Source organism: Pteropus vampyrus, unplaced genomic scaffold (genome assembly GCF_000151845.1).
Source record: "Pteropus vampyrus isolate Shadow unplaced genomic scaffold, Pvam_2.0 Scaffold988, whole genome shotgun sequence".
NCBI classification, from domain to species: Eukaryota; Metazoa; Chordata; class Mammalia; order Chiroptera; family Pteropodidae; genus Pteropus; species Pteropus vampyrus.
In genome coordinates this window covers 16875-18227 of record NW_011889769.1, presented here as the reverse complement: position 1 = coordinate 18227, position 1353 = coordinate 16875, and the positions used below count along the sequence as shown (strand labels likewise).

General features: G+C 68.1%; 1 protein-coding gene across 1 annotated transcript in view; it reads left to right on the top strand.

The window, feature by feature from the left end:
• Positions 1-403: 403 nt before the first annotated feature.
• The window catches only part of LOC105310026 (gamma-aminobutyric acid receptor subunit beta-3-like), a gene marked incomplete at both ends in the record, with an annotated part of 13652 nt that continues 12702 nt past the window's right edge, over positions 404-1353 (top strand). Inside the window, one exon of the mRNA XM_011386263.1 lies at positions 404-486. Within this exon, the coding sequence (XP_011384565.1) occupies positions 404-486 (83 nt within the window). The remainder of the gene's footprint in view (positions 487-1353) is intronic.

Here is a 1353-nt window from a genome sequence, read left to right as displayed (position 1 = left end):
CGCAGCGGGGCGAGCACGATGCTGGCCGTGTCCCTTTACGCCTCGCATTTCCAGCCCGTCGTGTGTCCGGTGAGATCACACGCACGCACGCACGCGAGCTCTGCACGCTCTCCGTGCCGTGAAGGTCAGAGGGCCGCTGGCCGCGGGGGCAGGACAGATGCTGAGGGTCAGAGCTCCCTGCGAACCCCTTTCTCTGCCCTGATCACCCAGACCCGATGAGATGCCATGAGGCGTTTTGTGGGGCTTAGAGTGGAGCGTTGCTTTCCTCGGGGAATCCGGCCCTCGTCCTGCCGGTGTCACGCGGTGTGTCTCATCGGGCCGCCCCGGAGAGGCCCCAGCCGGGGACGGCCCTCACCGCCGGGGCCGGCCCGGTGCTAAGCCCTGCCCTGGCTCTGTGTTTCAGGATCACCACCACGGCCGCGTGCATGATGGACCTGAGGAGGTATCCGCTGGACGAGCAGAACTGCACCCTGGAAATCGAAAGCTGTGGGTATCTGGGCCGCTTCCCTCCCCCGCTTGGGTTCTGGCTCCTTGTCTCCCCCGGGCCTGCTTTCATCCAGGCGTGTGCGGCTGCCTCGGCACCGTCTGTAATTATCTTAAAGATTGGAGGTTGAATCCTGCACTCTGCACGGAGTCGGCGTGGGGGGCTCCCCATCCTAACCCGCGTGAGAGTGTTCGCTTCCCCGAAATGTAAGGTGGCCAGCGCTCCCCACCCGGTCCCTTCAGCGGGAGGCGGGTCCTGTGCTCAGCTCCCTGCGGCCCCGGCCCACGGGCGTGGGCCTCGCTCTCCATCGGCTTCCCAAGCTGCGTGTCCGCTTCTCGGCAGCCCCCTCCCCGGCAGCCCCCTCCCGTCCGCAGCGTATTCCGACGCCTTGTTGACAACTCGGTGCCGAGAGCCGTGCGAGGGGCCGCGGCTGCTTCTGTGTTGCCTGGCGCACGGCGTGGCTGCCGTCCCGGCCGTTGTCACGTATCCGGGCCCCTTAGACCGGTTCGCCCTCGGTCCCGCCTGCGTCCGGCTTGTCGGTGTTTGCGTGGACGGTCTTCGTGGATGGCCAGGGGCGGCTTTGCCGCGTCTCTCGGTGCGTTTGTGCGGGAGAGCGCGTTTCTCCCGGGAACCTCCGGGAGTGGCCGGGGAGCAGGCGCGGGGCAGCGCCAGGCGGACGTGCACGCGGGGACGGTGCTGTCCACCCCCGGCGTCCCCGTGAGGAGTTCGGCCGCGTTTTGCTGCTCGCAGTGGGAAGCGTGAGGGTTTCCGGCCGCGGGGGCAATTGGTGAGGTGTGCGCTGTGCTCACCAGTGCCACGGGGGTGACAGGGGTGTGCCCAGCCCGATCCAGGGAGGACACACGGCAGGC